The 15,938-nt window shown below is 38.4% G+C and overlaps 1 protein-coding gene across 1 annotated transcript; it reads left to right on the forward strand.

The window, feature by feature from the left end:
- Positions 1–934: 934 nt before the first annotated feature.
- On the forward strand, positions 935–9,910 carry LOC143400738 (butyrophilin-like protein 1). Its single transcript, XM_076857741.1, has 9 exons — positions 935–1,013; positions 3,336–3,686; positions 4,237–4,518; positions 4,634–4,834; positions 6,297–6,317; positions 6,409–6,435; positions 6,806–6,832; positions 8,754–8,780; positions 9,393–9,910. Exons 1-9 carry the CDS (start codon positions 935–937, stop codon positions 9,908–9,910), a joined length of 1,533 nt encoding a protein of 510 aa, XP_076713856.1.
- The last annotated feature ends 6,028 nt before the right edge of the window (positions 9,911–15,938 follow it).

The raw sequence follows: 15,938 nt of genomic DNA on the forward strand, positions 1-15,938 counted from the left end.
CCTATCATTCTATAGCTCAACCCACTCCAAAGTCCCTGAGATGAGTTTTATTACTTCCACTTTCAAAGTAACTGAGAAGCTGGAGATGGACTATGATTTTCTCTTTAGACTCACTTTAGAAGCACTGTAAAGCCAATTTCTCTTGGCTTCCCTGTGTGTTCCTCTTTATAAGAGTATTTTCCCTCTTTATTGATGGTTTGGAAAACTGTTGCTTGGATGCTGACCACAAGAATAACCAGGTGCAGACAGTCTGTGGAACAAGGTTTGTAGGCCCCTCAGGGGACCAGCGCTTCCTGGAGTCCATCAGCTTCATTGAGATGGTAAGAGAGAAATGTGTGGTGATATATAGGTGTCAATGGGGGGTACGAACTTGAAGAAAGAGGGGCTTGAATCTGGAGACATATAGTGAGAAAAGGTCTCTCTTGGGAGTTAAAACACAAGAGCTATTTGTAGTAAAAAATCAAGTAAGTAAATAAAGAAAGAAACAAATGCAAGAAGACTGAAGATAGATTAGCTAAGGGGAATAGTTCTGTGACTGACTGTTTCTCAGCATTGAACTCAGGGTTTTCCATTGCAAGAGTAACCTGGGGAGAAGAGGAACCCACAGAAAAGCAAGAGAGTTAACAGAGAATACCAGAATGATTTGCTATTTACTACAGCTGCTGGGGAAACGGTTTTCAGAAGAAAGAGGGAGAAGGAAAACCCACTGGGGAGGAAATGGGAGTGGTGGCATTTGTATTCAGCTCTGTGAGGGAGAAACAGTCAAAAATCTGTGGATAAAGCTAAGTCTTTGAACAGAGGAGGTGTTTTTTTGTGTGTGTGTGTGTGTGGGGGGGGGAGGGGTTGTTTATTTTTGTTTTTCCTTAGAACCTTCTCACCACCTTCTCCTACAGAGTATCTCCTGGTCACAGTGAACCTTTCCTTCTGCTCTAAGATGGTGAGTTTTCCAGGTTTGTCTCCAGCTGGCTCCCTCCTCCCTCTCCTTCTCCTGGTGTCCATACGGTGCTCAACAGGTCAGTGTTTTGCCTCAGGCTTTTTATTTATTGCCTTGTTCTCAAAGGTTCCTGTGACATAAATGAAAAACACTTGGTCATTCATTGGCCAAGAAAACTCCCTCATATCAAAGCCCCTTACTTCTCTGGGTAGACCTTATGAATCTCAGAGCTATAATATTGATCGAAATCTTTGCTGAGTATTGGTGATTTTAGGCTTTAGGCTTTTGATGTGTCTGTTTGTTGAGCTGTGCTCTGTAATATTCACACTGCCAAGCAAGATGGATGGAGTACACAGAATTTAGACTCAAGTTTCCTGAGCTCTACTGAATTATAATCTTGGAAAAATCACTTATTCTCTCTGAGACATGAGTCCCTCTTTCATAAGATGAAAGAATCTCTCAGGATAAAATTTTCAGACTCTTGGTTTAGAGAGAAGCCACATGTGAGATCACAAGAATGACATTTTTGTCAATCTTCTTAATTTGATGTCAGTTAGGTGATATCAAAATTTTTATGTCTGTACTCGTTGACCCAGTAATTCTATGATTATTCTATAGAAGTGCTTTTCTATGTGTTTGTGTGTTATACTTACTACGGGACTGTTTGTAGTAATAAGAAGTTGGAAGTAATGTAAATGTGCACCCACATAGGAAAATCTTGAACATGATGGTATAGACTGTTAAAAACAATTAAGTACATCTGATTATGTGTACCAAAATGGTTGAAAGTCCATTTTTTTTTTGTAGAAATTGATATATAACGATCCCATTTATATGGAACAAAGATTTTTTTAACCACATTGTGGGGCTACACATAATGTTAAATATCTTTTCTTTTTTAACAAAAATATTTTTTAGTTGTCAATGGACCTTTATTTTATCTATTTATATTCAATGCTGAGAATCAAACCCAGTGCCTCACACATGCTAGGCAAGTGAGCTACCACTGAGCCACTACCCCAGCCCCTTACATAATATTTTCTAAATTGAATTGCCTACATAATTTTTATGCCAACACCCTGGTATCAGGCAGCAATGAACATATATCCCTTGTGTTATAATAATACCCTGGGTTTTATGCAAGAATGGAAAAGAGAGTGTGGCCTCAGTCTAGCACAAAACCCCTACAATGCTCTTTCTCCAGGAATGCCACACCCACACTCTCTGGGACAAGATGGCCACGGCCAGTTCTTCTAATTTTATATGCCCTTGCCTTTTGTACTAAGGCCTCCTGGCCATCAATAAAACTACCCTTAGTGAACTTATCCCATCCCAGATCACAACATTTCATTGTAGGCCCATAAGTCCTGACCGCTCACAATATCCATAATATGTTGGGCCTCTGCCAATATCACTTTTGCCCAGGGAGCACCACTTACCTTTCAGCCATTGTAGATTTTTACAGAAAATAATTTTCAGGCAAACAGCTGAAGCGACTTGAGCATATTTTATCATTCATCCAAGGTCCCTATTTTGGCCCTCATTCTTCTTCTCTCCTCCTTTAGGAATCCAACTGTCCTTACTGGCAAGAGGTGCCTGACTCTTAATACCTAAGCTAGAAGCCTCTAAGTCCACCCATCACAAGAAAGTGATTTTCATTAAAATAATTCTCTGTGATTCTAAACCTTTATTGTTATTTCCCAAAACAAAAAGGCCTACCTCACCTTAAAATTCCACTTTTTATCTTGGGATAATTTATCTACTGTACCAGTATACAGCAACCTAAATCTCAGGGTCAGAAATGACTTCTTACCTTCCCAGAAGCAGAGTGTTAGAAGACAAAGGAATGAGTAAGGAGAGAAATAGATGAGTTACTTTGCCACATTTATTTCTCAATAAATCGCTTTGACATAGATTTTGCAGAAGTTACTAATAATTATTATTTAGAAATGTATAGGAAATATATATCTTTCCAAATGTCAATCTAACAAGAGTTATTACTTCCAGAGAAATTAATGTAATCTGTTGGTAGAGAGTGAGGGAAATACAGTTGAAGAAGATAGATAACACACACAAACACAGACACACACACACACACACACACACACACAGGTATATTCAATATAGTGTATGAAAGATGTGATTTATATTTAAATGTACGTACTTAAGTAGGTATATATATTAAGGGTCTATACTTAAATATGTGTGTATATATACATGTATATATATATACATATATAAATTTAAATTTATATATACATACACTTAAATTTAAAATATATCTTACTTTTTTGGAAAATAATACAAAGAAGAAATATATTTGAGTCCCTAAATAAGAAAATGTGTTTTTCCTTTCATTCCACCCTAACTCGTTCTCCAATCTGTTCTGATCCCCATGTAGTATCTGGGTTTTCTGTGAATGGACCAGCTGAGCCCATTTTGGCCTTGCTTGGGGAGGATGTTACCCTGCCCTGCCAGCTGTATCCTGAACAGAGTGCAGCCCGCATGCACATCTGGTGGTACCGTGCACAGATCTCCCCTGCTGTGCTGGTAGTCCAGAATGGACAGGAACAAAGTGGAGAACAGATGCTGGAGTACCGTGGCAGGACCAAGTTGGTGGGAGACTCCATCAGCAAGGGGCACGTGGCCCTGCTGATACAGCACGTGAAGGCCTCTGACAATGGCCAGTACCGGTGTCGTTTTCAAGATGGTGATATCTCACAGGAGGCCATTATAGAATTGAATGTCATAGGTATGTAACTTGGTGAGTAGCTTAGGTGATAATGTAAGATAAAAGGCAAGGTGAGGGCCCCTAGATTCCAAACTTGGTGTGGTTTAGGATCTTAATATGTTGATTTTAGACAGTCAGTTTCCTAAACTATACAATGAGGATAAGACTTGTGTACTCTATTAGCTTTTAAATATCAAAGAAGTTAGCATTTCTGAAACATTCTTTGACATTCTATAAGACCCCAGAAAATTTATTTAGTAATAAACATTGATGCCCTGAAACATTAACTTTCACCCAATCAAGAGATAAAAGTAAACAATAAAACTAGAACTATTTTCTAGTTTTACTTGTTCTTATTCTTTTCTCTTCCTAGAATGACCCAAAAGCTTTTTCAGTCCAAGCACAGTGTAAAGGCAGGAAGTGCATGCCAAAATGAGTCACATGTCAGCCCAATGTTGACCTCTTTGCTCCAGGTTTCTCATCAGGCTAGTGAAGGACAACTCAGCTACCAGCTTCAGGGCCTGTCAGCCACAAGGACCACAGGCCTTACGTACATGCCTTCTCTCCTCAGGTTTGGGCTCCATCCCTCATGTTCACATGACAGGACCCAAGGAAGGGGGGATCCAAGTGCTGTGTTCCTCTGGGGGCTGGTTCCCAAGCCCCAAGGTACAATGGAAAGACATGGCAGGAGCCAAGCTACCATCCCTCTCTGAGTCTCAGACCCAAGACTGGGATGGGCTCTTCCATGTGAAATCATCCCTTGTGGTCACAGACAGCTCCCTGAGCAATGTGACCTGCGCCATCCAAAATCCTCTCTCTGGTCAGGAAAAGGTGTCATCCATCTTCCTCCCAGGTTAGTGGAACCCAAGGAGGGTATGGTAAGCAGAGGGAGGACAAGGAAGGGAGCCCAGGAAGGAGGGAAGGGCTTCGTCCAGGACAGTCTGACTGTGTCCACATACTCCTCTCAGAGCCCTTCTTCCCCAGGATGTCTCCATGGAAAGCAGCCCTTGCTGGGACAGTCCCTGTGCTGGTGCTTCTGCTCATTGGGATCAGCTACGTTGGTTGGAAAGAACATCAAGCCAAAGACAGAGAAACAAAGGAAAAGGAAAAAGAATCTCAGGAAATCAAAAGGATAAGGAATGAAAAGGAAAAGGCATTTAAGATTCGAGGTAAATTGGGGCAGCAGGGAAAATCAGTTCATGGAGGAGCTACAGTATAGAGTGTTTGGGGAATTCATATTTTATCAAAGAACCTCAAGGGAAACACAGGATATCAAACATGCCACAGAACTAGGAGTCCTGTACAAAGGAGGAAGCCACATGAGAAAATCAGTTGGCAGTGAACATCAGGCCTCTAAAGTATGGCTTCTCAAACTTCAAACTATACCCTGCTCTTCCGTGCCTGTTACCAAGCCTGTCTGTTTCTCCTTGTGCAAATGTCGTTCCCTAGCTTCTCTTCCTACTTATCCTTCAGGAATAAGCTTTAGAAATACATAAACAACCCTAAAACACCCATGAAGTATGGACGTTTATTCCTCTGTGACCCTATGGCACCTCCCGTGTAACTTTTCTTGGTGCTTATCAGTTTAGATTGGACACACATGATTGTTAATTGCTTCGTATAAATTATGAGTCCCTCAAAAGATGTAAACAGAAACTTCTCAATAGAAGAAATGCAAAAGGTCAATAAATATATGAAAAAAAGATGTTTAACATACTTAGCAATCAGGGAAATACAAATCAAAATGATACTAAGATTTCATTTTACTCTAGTCAGAATGGAAATGATCAAGAATACAAATTCTGAATATACAAGAATATAAATTCTGGCAAGGTTGTAGGGAGAAAGGAACACTCGTGTTGTTTGTAGGACTGCATCAATGGAAACATTAGTACAGCCACTCTGTAAAGCAGTTCAGAGATTCCTCAAAAGCTAGGGATGGAACCACCATATGACTAAGCTATCCCAGTCCTGGGTATTTTCCCCAAAGATCTAAAATTGGCATACTACAACAACACAGCCACATTGATATTCATAGCAGCAAGGTTCATAGTAGCTAAATTATGGAATCAGCCCAGATGCCTGTCAATAGATGAAAGGATTAAGAAATTGTGGTGTATATATACAATGGAGTTCTATTCAGCCATTATAAAGAATGAAATTAGGGCATTTGCAGATAAATTGATAGAAATGGAGAATATTGTGCTAAGTGAAATTAGCTGAACTCAAAAACTCAAAAGGCAAATATTTTCTCTCATATGTGGAAACTAGAATAAAATAAAATAAATGGAGAGGGAAGGATAAAATAACTTAAAGAACCACTCAAATACAAATTAATAGACAAGTGAAAGAAAGACTCATAGAATAGAGGAAGGAGAAAGGAGAAGAGGATGAGAGGGAAAAGGGAGAGGGACAAGGGGGGATCATGAACTAAAATCAATTTCCATGCATGTATGAATTTGTCAGGAGAAACCCAACTACTATGTATAACCAGGAAGTTCTAATAAAAAAAAAGGTCATACTAAAAAAAATCATGAGGCCCTAAAAAGCCCAACCTAATTTATATAGCTACTTCCCAAACTCAGGGACAGCTAAACTGAATTTGATGGATTTTATATTTTTCTCTTTTAGAAAAACTCAAGGCAGAGCTTGGTGAGTCTTGCTTCTTCCCATGTTTACTGTAAAGTCTGTTTCCCCTTTCCACATCTCTTCTGGATCTCTCACTGAATGTCGTTTCTTTCAGAACGACGAAGGGCATTGTACCGAGAAGGTAAGAGACGGTGTTTCCCTCACCACTTGAGGCCCCTATGCCAATGGAATCAACCCAGATGCCTGTCAATAGATGTCAGGAGTAGGATTTGACATGAATTGTTAATCAGTCCACTTAGGAGAAGGAAGGAATAGAATTGAATGATTTTGATGAGACTTGGGAAGAATAAAGAATTCCTTATTGTGTCAGCATTTTTTGTATTGCAAATAATGTTTAAAAGAACAAACACTTCCTTAGCTCCCTCTCCTTAGAGGAGAAGACCAAATGACTGAAGGATGAGTAGTGGAAGAAAAATAAGAGAAAAGGGAAAAAATGTGAGGTCACGGATTAATGTCCTCCCTTATTTTACTTGGATTTGTTCTTTTTTTAGATTGGAAGAAGGCCCTGATATATCCTGGTAAGTTAATCATGGGTAGTAAATCTTCCCAAGTGCTTCTGGTTATTATGAGCATGATAAATAGAGACAAAAGAGCCAGGCATGGTGGAACACACCTGTAGTCCCAGCAACTTAGGAGTCTGAGGCAGGACCATCATGAATTCAAAGTCAGTCTCAGCAATTTAGCAAGGACCTAAGCAATTTAGTGAAAACTGTCTCAAAAAAAAATTAAGAAGGGCTTGGAATGTGGCTCAGTGGTTAAGTGTTCAATCTCCAGTACAATAAATAAATAAATACACACACACACACACACACACACACACACACACACACATGCACATCTGTGTACTTGTAAGTTGTGAAAATGTATTTGGCACCTATGTGTGATACTTTGTATTATAGGTTCCAATAATTGTTTTCTAGAACTAAGAAAAAAGGAGAAATAACTTTTAATGGTAAAGTCCATAGCAACCTGGCGGGAGTAGGATTTGACATGAATTGTTAATCAGTCCACCTAGGAGAAGGAAGGATTAGAATTGAGTGATTTTGATGAGATTTGAGAAGAATAAAGAATACCCAATTATGTCACCATTTTTATATTGCAAATAATGTTTAAAAGAGCAAATAATACATTTTAAATTCGGGGAAAATACACTATTATTTTACATACTTTGCCTATTCAAAATAAAGTAAAAATACATAGAAACTAAGGTTTAAAAACTTTGAAAATCATTTTCAAAATATTTTAATATCATTTGTAAAAATATGTTTATCTGCTATTGGGGGAATTAGCTAATTTTATAACTTCTAATATCCATGTCTAAGTATTATATGAATTTACAAGTGTGTGTATGTGTGAACATGTGATTGTGAGTGTAATATTGAGTTAGACTTCGCAAACATGCTAGGTCATTCATTTAACATATTATTGTGCAATTTCTATATGCCAAACATTGTGCTATGTGTTGGTGGTATAAGCCATTATCTCTGATCTTACGGAAATTAAAGGTCCACTGGGGTAAAGGTAAGCTAGAAATCAGACCACCACACACAGCCTAATAAGTGTTCCTATTATTTAAGGGGAGAACAAAGTACTAAGGGGGAGGACATGTGAGTTTTAGTTACAACTCTACCAATTACAACTGAGGAATCAGGTCATTCTCTTTCTTGACTTCAGTCCCCTTGTCTCTAAGATGAAGAAGATGGAATACCCGATATTGGATGTTCTTCATGAGGCATATAGGTTCTATATAACACAGTGTTAAATTTCTCCCTGGAGGAAACTTCAATGAGGGAATCACAATACTTCCCTTGTTAAGAATTATGGATAAGTCCTTACCTGTCAATTGTCCCAAGATTCATGAATATATCTCATCTATAAATAAAATCACCAGTCCCATTATGAGAGAAGCAACCCCAGGAAGAAAAAAATTGTAGTTCTATTCCACATAAAGAATCTGATTCTGGAGAAAAATGTAAAAATCTGACTACAGTGGTGAAAATAATAGGGGAACTATCTAAAGGCCTTAGCCACAAGCTAAAGCCCTACTCTGAAAGGGTCATAGGCTGGAAAAAAACAAATAAAACAGAATAAAAGGACATTTTGTGGCACCCATCTGCAGTGAGGGGGTCACACAGATCTTCAGATCACAGTGCCTGGATACCTTGAGCAGCTACTCCAGGTGTTCTTCAGACCTGGCTCAGGTGGGAGAAGATTAGTGCCCCAGCACCAGGCTGCATTGTAGCAGAGTCCCTAACTGAGGCAGTATAGAAAACAGTCACTTGTCCTAGTTTTTGGATATTAGCAGAATTTGAGAGGATTAGTGAATGTAGTAAGGAGAATTGGGAGGAGAAAATAATGAGCCAGGGTGGGAAGTATTTTTTCCTTTTCATTCCCTGGATACATTTCTTCCCAGGCTCAATTTATATTGCTCTTTTTCAGACTGGAGAAAGGAATATTTCCAGCCTGGTAAGTGCCTTTTGTTTTATATTTTTGGCTCCCTTCCAACCTCCCCTCTGATCTATTGTCTTCTTTTCACATTGCCACCTTCCAGCTGAAAAGAGAAAGGCACCAGTATTCAGGTGAACTGAAAGTTGCTGCTAGAATTAGCTACTCTGGTTGTTTCCACTTTCACCTATAGGCCCAGGTTTTTTGTTTGTGGGATCTACTGGTTCCTGGAAACAGAAATGAACATAGTCTGTCAGCTGTGGAGACCCTAAGTGAAAAGTGTTCAAAATGGCAAGAATATTCAATTGCTTTTTTAAAAGAGGTTAGTTTATGTGCAACCTGTTGCTAATTGAGGAACATGGTTCTAATTTATAGAGAACATGGAAATAATAATATTCTCAAGTAATCAATGCAAGCCCTGGATCAGCCTGGCACACTGCCAGTGCACCAAGAACAGATAAAATGGATCTAGTAGCCTAGAATGCATGGTCAGAGCAGAGCCACCTCCCAACACACACCCAAAGCAGAGATGCTGTTTCTCCTTCAGTTCCACATTTTGTTTCTTTAAGGATTCACTTGCACAATAGCTTTCTGAAAGATACAATGGTGAATATTTTTTTTTCCTTCTTTCAGCTCCTGTGAATCTAAATCATGAACTTTTTCACCAGAACAATTCTGATCCAAAGAGAAAAAAAGATGGCAGAGAGGAAACACAGGATCTTCCTCTTGCTGATAATAAAGGAGATTGCAACCTCCTCACTCTTGATGGGAAAGGTTTCACAACAGGGAGATATTATTGGGAGGTAGATGTCGAGGACAATGATGAGTGGGTGCTAGGCGTTTATGAAACAAACGAAGAAAAGATGGCACCATTAAAAAACCCATCAATGAAGAAATTCAGAGTCTTAGAGAAGAAGAAAGGTGAATTCAGGGCTCTTGCCTGTGATTCACAAAAAGTTCTTCTAGAAAAGCCTCTTACAGAAGAGTGTCCGCAGAAGATTGTGGTTTTCTTGGATTATGAAGATAATGACATTTCTTTCTATAACATGATTAATGGTATGCACATCTTTTCCTTCACTCAGGACAAATTCTCTGCCATTCTCTATCCTTACTTCAAACTTAAATCCATGGAGCTCTCCCCATCTGCATAAGTTTAATGGTGATATAGAAAAGGATCTTACACTGAGTATCCTGTTCTTGGTAGGCTCCAGGACTCTGGTCCTGATGAGTGGTCTCTGGCACCACTGATTATGAGACCTAAGCGTCTCAGATTTCATGAGTCTCCATAATCAGAGTTTTTGAGAAACACAGCTTGATGTCAAAGAGAAGACCCATGTTTATGTTTTGTTGTAAGTGTTGCTTCTTGCTATAAAGCAAGTTATATATATATATATATATATATATATATATATATATATAAAAGAATATATCACAGACTCAAAAAATGGCATGAATAAAAAACAAAGATATGCTATTACAAGTGACAATTACTTTATTATTAGATTCAACATGAGAAAAATAGCTGTTAATTTTCTCTAAAAGTTTTGTAACACTCTATTTCTGTACTCTCTCATAAAGAACTGTTAAGAAACAATTTATGTGTAGTTACTGGTCTTTGTATTACACTTTGAGTAGCACTGCTAAAGCAATGTTTGAAGAAATAAAAATTAAATAAATCTCACATTTCTCAACAGCAAAACAGCAGCACTGAATTAAAATTACTGAAGAATGCTATTTTTGAGTGTTAAAAGAGAAAAAAGAAACTTTAATTTGGTAACAAGTTAAGCTCTATCTTAAATGTAAAGACAATTTTAGGAAAGAATAAATATCAAACACAATTTAATTCTAACAAACGAGATGATGTCAACATGATGGAGAACTGGGGCAGAGGGCAGGACAAAAGTGAAAGAAAGCATATTTAAGTATTTATTTTGTTGGATAGAGGGAAATTTTATTGCTTTGCCTAAGATCTTAGTAAGGGAAATGAATACTTTACATTCTAGAGAATTCTAGTATATTACCCCTCCAATTAAAACTATGTATTAAAATGAAATTTAAAAAATTAGAGAAAAACAGTGCCCAGTGCTCATAGGATCATTGTTCCTATTATTAAGGCCAAAACCTATAAATTTAGTCAATGTTGGGTACTCAGACCTGGAATTTGGGTACTGAAAAAAAAAATTCCCCAAACACTTACATTTCAGATAAATATTCAACTCTTAACAACCAAAGAAATTAAGGGTACTGCTATGCTGTTATCTTTTATATAACATGCTGATAGGAAATGAGATGCCAGTATAATTCATATCTGCTATAATTCAATTCCAAGCTCCTCCCCAAGCCCATATGCAAAAAAATTTGCTCCTCAGCCCATAACACTATTAAAGCCCATCATCTTTAAGGTGAGGCCCAGTGGAAGGAAGTGAAATCACTGAGGCATGTCCTTGAAGGGGATATATTGGAACCCTGACTCCTTCCTGTTTTGTTTTGCTTCCTGGATCCCATGAAGTAATTAGCTTCATCTACCACACACTCCTGCCTTGATATATTACCTAGACACAGGCCCCAAAGCTACAGGGTCAAACTACCATAGACTGACTATAACCTTCAAAATTTGAGCCAAAATAAAACTTTCCTTTTTTAAAAAATTGATTATCTCAGGCATTTTTGTTATAATAATAACAAACTAACACAATGTCTTTTTATAGGCATTTTTCTCATGGATATTTATTTGGTGATAATTTTTCCCCTGTCCCATTACTCTCTGGCCATCTATTGAGTTTTTTCAATATAAAGATCTCTAACTTTCCTCATCACTGGATAATTCTCTTCTATTGGTCCAGAATAATTCTTCATTTATATATTCTTTTTCATTCTCCCTATTTTAAATCAATCCCATCAATTTTAAAAATTGAAATTGCCAATTATTACCTGTTTTCACTTCCTAGCATAGGAATGAGATTTACCCTTTTAGATTCCACATGAAGATGATTATGCAGTGTTTGTCTTTCTGTGTTTGACTTACTTAACATAATGTCCTTCAAGTTCATCCGTGTTGTTACAAAAGTTAGAATTTCCTGATTTTAATGGCTGAAGATTGTTCCATTGTGTATATGTATCACAATCTCTTTCTCCATTCATGTATCAAGGGACACCTAAGTTGATTCCATATCCTGGCTCCTGTGAATAGTGCTACAATAAATGTGGTATCTCTTCAATTTATTGACTTCATTTTTTTTGGGGGGGGGCATATGCTCAGTAGTGGTATTATTGGATTGTACTGTAGTTCTATTTTTAATTTTGGGGAAAACCTCTGCACTCTATATTCCATAATAACTATACTAATGATTGTACTAATTTACATTTTCACCTACCATGTATAATTGTTCCTCTTTCAGAGACTACTGGGAAAGAAGAGTCCAAGGAATGAGGGGGAGGGGAGGGCCAGAGAGAGTATAAGGGAGGATGAATGTGATCAAACCATAATCTATTCATAGAAATGTCACAGTGAAACCAATTATTTGTACTATTAATGTTAATAATTAAGACAAATTTTTAAATAAAACTGAAAAAGAGTTCCTTCTTCTACAAATACTTGCCAGCACTTGTTATCTTTAGTCTTTTTGAAAATAGCCCTTTTTTTTGTATTTTAACTTGCAAAAATAGAAGAGTTCAACAAAACAGCAGTGTAAAATGCTGAGTAACATTACATATGACAATTTTTTTTTAGTTATACAGGACAGTAGAATCCATTTTGATGTAATCATACAAACATGGAATATACCTTATTCTAATTGGGACCTTATTCTTCTAAATGTACACGATGGTGAGATTGACATAGTAGATAGAAAAATTACATCATATTCATTCTACTGTCTTTCTTTTTCCTATCTCCCCTCCCTTCCCTTCATTCCCCTTTGTCTAATCTATTGAACTTCTGAAGATAGCCATTCTTACTAGAGTGAACTGATACCTCACTGTAGTTTAGATTTACATTCTCCCAGTAAGGTTACTGATATGAACATTTTTTTTTCATGTATCTGTTGGTCATTTTTAATTCTTCTTTTAAGAAATGTTTATTCAGGTATTTAGCCTATTTTCTTTCTTTCTTTCTTTTTTCTTTTTTTCTTCCTTCCTTCCTTCCTTCCTTCCTTCCTTCCTTCCTTCCTTCCTTCCTTCCTTCCTTTCTTTCCCTCCCTCCCTCCCTCCCTCCCTCTCTTCCTTCCTTCCTTCCTTCCTTCCTTCCTTCCTTCCTTCCTTCCTCTCTACTAGGATTGAACCCAGTAATGCTCAAACACTGAACCATAAGCCACATCCCCAGCCCTTTTTATATTGTATTTAGATACAGAGTTTTGCTAAGTTGCTTAAGGCCTCACTACGTTGCTGAGTCTGGCTTTGGACTTATGATCCTCCTTCTTCAGCATCCTGAGCTGCTGGGATTACAGGCATGCCCCACCTTGCTTGGTCCTATTTATAAATAGAATTATTTGTTTTATGCTATCAAGTCATAAAACAAATAATTCTGAATATTAACCCTTTGTCAGATATACACTTTGCAAATATTTTTTCCTTTGTGTAAATTGTCTCTTAGGTCTAGTCATTGTTTCATTTTCCTTATAATTATCTCCTAAGCAATATAGGATTGCTCTGTTTGCTAGTCATCTGAAGACTTGGCTGGGGCTGGATTTGAGGCCTCAGTTCCTCACCGAGTGGGTATCTTCACTACTGTGTGACCCATGATATGGCATCTGACTTCCCACTGAACAAGAGATGAGATGAGAGAGATAAGATAGAGATACAGAGAGAAACAAAAAGATACAGAGAGACAGAGATGGGAAGAGAAAAAAGAGATTACAATGTCTTCCATTATCTAATTTTGGAAATAACATATCTTTGTTTCTGCTGTTTTCAATTGTCATACAGATTACAGATCACTCCTGATATAGTGTGAAAGGGATCTTAATGGGAATATGAATACCATTAGGGTTAATGGTACAGGGTTTCAGCATGCATGATTTTAGTTTGATTAAATTGGTAATTAATGTGTGAAAGTATTTTTGTTGTTGTTATTGGTGGTGGTGGTGGTGGTGGTAGTGGTAGTGGTGGTTTAAGTCTGCCTAGTTACCACTGCACCTTTATTTTTTTACCATGTAAGATAAAGAGACTGGCATATTTTTCTGGAGGAAAATATATCTTACTGACACAAGAAGAGAGTAATAAAATAGGACTTCTATTGAATGGATATGATATAATTTGTGTTGGTTCTTCTTAGTTATACATGATATCAGAATCCATTTTGGTAAAATTATACAAACATGGAATATATCTTGTTATAGTTAGGACCCCATTCTTGTAGATGGTCATGATGGTGTGATTCACAGGTATTTTTATGTGTACATTTTCATGTCTACAAGTTTGATTTATTCTACTGTCTTTCCTATTCCTATTCTCTTCACTCTCCTTTGTCTAATCTACTGAACTTTTTTCCCCTCCTCCCTTTTATTGTGGTTTAGCCTCCACATATCAGTGAAAACATTTGACATATGGTTTGGGGGGATTGACTTATTTCACTTAGCATGACAGCCTCCAGTTCCATCCATTTATTGGCAAATGCTATAATGGCTGAGTAATATTCCATTGTGTATATATAACACAATTTATTTATCTATTCATCTGTTGATGGGCAACTAGGTTGGTTCCATAGCTTAGCTATTGTAAATTGTGCTGCTATAAATGTTGATGTGGCTGCATAACTGCAGTATGCTGACTTAAAATCCTTTAGATATATGCCAAAGAGTGGGATAATTGGTATGAGGACAAGGCATGGAGTACTGCATACATGGCATACATTAAGGGCGTCTGAATGGCAGGCCACTCCCCTTGTCCTAGGTACATGAGTGGCAGGCCAATTACCTAGTAGGCACACCCCTGGGCGTGAGGCCATGTGGTGCAGTCCCTGTGCTTGCTCTGAGGCCTGCTCCTTGTCAGGTCACTGCAAGAACAGTTAGCAAGAAATTGTATTGGTGGCTGTCTGTAATTTGTTATCTACTGCCTGAGTATATATACATGATAACTGCACAATAAAATCAGACCTGTTTCCTGCTTGGTCTCTGGAGGTCTGGATTAGTGACTCTGCAGTCACAATCTCCTCACCCTGTTCTGTGGACCTCCTCACTGGATGAGAGAGAGCCCACACAACTGGTGCGTGAACAGGGACTGAGGTAAGACAGTGTGGCCCCTCTCAGAGCAGTGAGGAAAGGGAAATGGGAAACCTACTGAGTTCCACCAAAGAATCGCAGCTGCAAGTGCTGCACACTTTAGATACTAGAGATTTAACCCTGAATAAGAGAAAAGCTCAGAATTTCTGGGATATAAACACTAACCCCTGGATCAATGCTGCTGATGTTTTTGATCCTATGATATAAGACAAGATAATGGCAAATGTGCAGCAAGCTGAAGTGATACAGGGGTATACTTTACCACTACATTTTTTCCCTATTGTGGCAGCCATGCAGCAAAGTGTATGAGGCCCTGAAACAGACCCTTGTCATATAATGATGGCCCTGAGGGAAGATGAAGCTGCGAAAGACAGACAAGGGGGGAAACGCAGGGGTGAAAACTTTACTTCAAAGCAAAAAACTATGATAGGTGCAAGAGGGAGAGAGGCAGGAAATGGCACCACTAGCCTTCATGGTGGAGGAAGAGGTGACCACAAATAGTCAAGTGCGGCTTCTACTGACAGGCAAAGATTATATCCTTCCCAGAGTCAATGGCAACTGCCTCTTGGTAAGGCAATGCCAAAGCCAGCAAGGGACTATAACAGCTTAGAAATGATCAGGCTGCTGGACAGGCCCAAGACATGGTCTCCCAGAAACCCATTCCAGGAGACCAGAGATCCTTTTGAAGATCTATATAAGGCAGAAGATGAAAATTGGGGTAAGGGAATGCAAGCCTTCCCAGTCATCATAGCCCCCACACCACAGCGCCCTGCCACTTGGTATCCACATGCATTGGGTACCCCAAGGGAGTTAAAAAGGCAGTAAAAGTGGATGGGCCCCAGGCATCGTTTGCAGAGCAAATGCTCGAATCACTCAGTCTTGAACTTAATTGCCCTCAAGAATGGAAAGACCTAGCCAGATCCCCTCTTGAGCCCACAACATGTTTTTTAAGTGGAAGGCA

Source organism: Callospermophilus lateralis, chromosome 6 (assembly GCF_048772815.1).
Source record: "Callospermophilus lateralis isolate mCalLat2 chromosome 6, mCalLat2.hap1, whole genome shotgun sequence".
NCBI lineage: Eukaryota > Metazoa > Chordata > Mammalia > Rodentia > Sciuridae > Callospermophilus > Callospermophilus lateralis.

Bases quoted from the DNA above. Each gene is read 5' to 3' on its own strand.
- LOC143400738 (XM_076857741.1), top strand. From the start codon at position 935: ATGGTGAGTTTTCCAGGTTTGTCTCCAGCTGGCTCCCTCCTCCCTCTC. The intron at 4,519-4,633 runs GTTAGTGGAACC...TACTCCTCTCAG, and splicing joins GTCATCCATCTTCCTCCCAG to AGCCCTTCTTCCCCAGGATG. The intron at 4,835-6,296 runs GTAAATTGGGGC...TTTCTCTTTTAG, and splicing joins AAAGGCATTTAAGATTCGAG to AAAAACTCAAGGCAGAGCTT.